The following is a 3,441-nucleotide window of genomic DNA, read 5'->3' as shown; positions in this document are numbered from 1 at the left end:
TCGTGTAGGTTTGACTGTACGAGGAGGGATGGAAGGACTGGTGGAGGACGGCTTTGAACTCCGTGGTGGGACAGGGGGAGCATTCAGGAGCCTGCATTCCTCTTTTACCTGTACAAAAGAAGAACATGTAAGTAAGCAGCGAGAAAATCTGGGCAACAACACTCTCAACCAGATGAAACACATCTGGCTCTGCCTTATTCTGTGAAAGGAAATAATTAAAAAGGGAGGAGAAGAGAAAAATGATGCTAAGTATATACATTTGCAACAGCATGTGGCTGTCATAAAGAAGTCCAAAAGAATGCCTTGCTGCCAGCGGACCTACTAGCAATCTTTTTTTAGGGTGCTTTTCAGTGGTTTGATATCCACTTATTTAAGAAGTAGCAGCAATGAAACGATGTAAAGGACCTTTCCAGTAACATACTGTTCCAGATATTTTATATTTTGTAAGGAGCAATTCATTAGGCTTAAACTTCATTAGTGTTGTTTATTTAGATGTAATAAACCAAGCTTACATAATGAAAAGATCTCAACAGACTTTGATGTTTCCTGACTTACTTCACCAGTGATACTCAGACATCCAGCTTTAGGATAATTCCCAGCCTCCCTCCCCTAGGAGCAGAACATGTATCTTGTATTTACCAGATGCTTGGATTCAAACCTGGAGCTTCAGTCCTTCCGTTGATGCCAAAGCAGCCCAGGGTAAGGGTAACTACAAAACGTACAAGTTGAAAGGTGTGGGCAGAAGAGCCTGTTTGAACACCACACCCAGCCAACTGATCTACTTTTTGCAGACAGCCAACTCTGCAGCTTAAAACACATGACTGCAGCACTGCTTATCTGAAATTTAGTTTGGTTTGACTAGGTAGGAGCAAAATATCAGGATCCATCCCCATAGAAAAAATGATGGAATTAAGAGCTTAGTCGCATCAACAGATATTTGGGAGAGCACCTTTATTTAACAGGGCTAGATGTAAGCAAGGCTGCTGATAATTAGGCTGCCAGGCAAGATTTTTAAGGACTTCCCACCTCCCCCTGGGAAGGAGGAGACCTCTATGTTCTCCTTGTGTGAAACAGTCTTAGATGCACCAGAAAAGGGAAATTCTCTTTGTGTTTGAAAGTTATAGTTTATTTTTAAATTTAACAACACCGCAGAACTAAAAGTTATCTTAGCAGTTCTGCAACACATAATTAGCAATTAAAGAGATTTAATTTACTTAAAACAAAAATAAACGTGGAACCTTTTACAATCCACTTCAGTGCTTTCAAAATGCAACAACTCATTTAGTACTTTTGTGAAATGGAAAACTGGGGACTAGGACATTGTAGTACATTTTTTTCCCTAATTCAAACCAAGTCAAAATTACAGGAAATGCCCGACAGCATAAAACACTGAAATAAATCTTGCTCTAAGGGCTCTTATTTGCTTTTTCAAGGAAAAAAAAAAAATCAATTTTATTCATGTTTGTTATTGAGTTCAGGCATAAAACTCTTCAACCATTTTAGTGCTGTGCCCCAAGGATGCCTAAGGACTTCATTCCCCCCCCCCAAGTCAGACTAGGCAAAGTTAATACTGCATGCTATTGAATGTACACCCACGGGATCAGAGAGACCATTCAGGGGAGCTCTTGGAGCACAGTAGACAGTCAAGGGGTTAAAGGGATTCTTTCCAGGGAAGACTGCTGGCATTCAAAGATGCTAGCATAATGAACTATGCCAAGCTCCCTTGCTGACCTAGATTGCAGATCAGAACAAGGCCATAAATAATACCAGTTTGCAGTCCTAGTTGGTCCCTGTCACAAGACCGCAACTACAGCTGCCACACACAGCCCTCAGGAAACCCAGAGGAATAAAAACGAGAGATTTTGCAGATTAAACTGACGAGAGCAAGGGGAAACTTCAGAGGAGAGCTCCCCTCGCTAGGTCCAAGCAAACAGCAATGAAATAAATGTGGAAGATGAGAGGAACAGCCGTGGTGTGACACGACAACTGCGATGGCTGCTGCTGCTGTTACAAGGAAACACTCTTTTGCCCAGAAGCACTAGATGCCATGCGGCTGCCAGATACAGATAAAGTGCATTTGCACTGAATGCCTGAGCCCTCTCATGCTCCAGCACTCCTTCCCATGACCCAGGGATGGCGATTCCTTTCCAACAGTGTGAGGTGGATTTTAAGACCTCTGCTCCTTTTCCTTGGTGCCAGCCCACGCCCCACCAGCTCCCCCTGGGGCGTCACTCCTGAATCTGGGCATCGCTTCCGAGGCTGCCTGGACACAACCCGCCCCATTGGCGGCGTGACTGTGAGCCTAACACAAAGCTGTTCAACGCTTCTTGCTGATGGGAGTCTGAACTTCCGACACACTCCGTCAGGGATGTGCTTTAAATTAATCAGGAAAACCAGCCTCTGATTTTATGCAAATTAGCATTTGGGGACTGAAGCAATTTCTAATTTAGAGGCCTTAATTCAGAGGTCATTTCCCCCCCACCCTGGCTTCTGTCTTTGTGCTACTTTGATTTTCTGAAAGGTATTTAGAAAATAAGCAGCATGTATCAGAATGCTTCTTCCTGTCGGTGAGAGGAAAAGCAGAACAGCTTCTGAAAAACCTGAATGTCCTTTTCTTTTTCCTACAAACAACTCCTGTACACACATTTTAAATTTAGTGCATGCAAAAGTACAATTGCCAGTCAACCTTCATACAGAAACGCTATGGAATATCATTCTAGAGCGAGTGATGACTAAACCGCATGTTCAGTTCATCAGCAGCTCCCGAGATCTACTTATTCTATAAATACCCCACACGGAAACCATGCAAGCATCTCCTTGGCCCCAGCCCACTGATGAATTCGGTAGATCACTGAAACTCATTCCAAAGCTGTTCCAGGAAGCCACAAAACCAAGTCTAAATTATTATCATCTACGGAGATGCAGTCTCTTTTGTTTTGTTTTATTTCTTATGGGGTTACACTGCCTGCCCAGCTCTAAATGCAAGCTAATATCTTTACCAGGAATTACTTCTCCTGCACAGCTAGAAAGCAATACCGAAACTGCTGACAGCACGCACACAGTACCTCAGTAATGTAAGACACGCAGGACACAATCACAGACCTTCCAAAATGTCCTTAAAAGGCAACATATGTAGGCATCCCAAAGGCCACCCTGCTGCCCCCAGAAGCTGCTATGACACTAGGTTTCCCCAAGTGCAAAGATCCCCACTGATGCTGTGCAGGTGCTCCACAGCTCTCCCAGTGTCCCACCACCCATGCCCTAGGCACAGCATGATACACCCAGGCCTCAGGCATGACCTGGGGGGCTGGCAGCCCCCTGCCCTCGCCCCACTGCAGGGGCAGCCTTCCTCCCCCGCTGCCCCCTTGCCCTCCCACCCGGTCCCCAGCGCTGGCTCCAGCGTTCCTCTGACCCCGCGCTGAAGCAGTTCAGCTCCCAGAA

The 3,441-nt window shown here is 45.1% G+C and overlaps 1 protein-coding gene across 1 annotated transcript in view; it reads right to left on the bottom strand.

The window, feature by feature from the left end:
- Positions 1-3,441, bottom strand: part of GAREM1 (GRB2 associated regulator of MAPK1 subtype 1) — a gene marked incomplete at its 5' end in the record, with an annotated part of 80,494 nt that overhangs the window by 4,343 nt on the left and 72,710 nt on the right. The window contains 1 exon segment of the mRNA XM_010170883.1: positions 1-108. This exon segment is cut by the window's left edge and continues 80 nt beyond it. Within this exon segment, the coding sequence (XP_010169185.1) occupies positions 1-108 (108 nt within the window).

The sequence above is a fragment of the Antrostomus carolinensis genome, unplaced genomic scaffold, assembly GCF_000700745.2.
Source record: "Antrostomus carolinensis isolate BGI_N321 unplaced genomic scaffold, ASM70074v2 scaffold21716, whole genome shotgun sequence".
In the NCBI taxonomy this organism is placed as follows: domain Eukaryota; kingdom Metazoa; phylum Chordata; class Aves; order Caprimulgiformes; family Caprimulgidae; genus Antrostomus; species Antrostomus carolinensis.
This window is presented reverse-complemented; position numbering and strand designations above follow the sequence as displayed.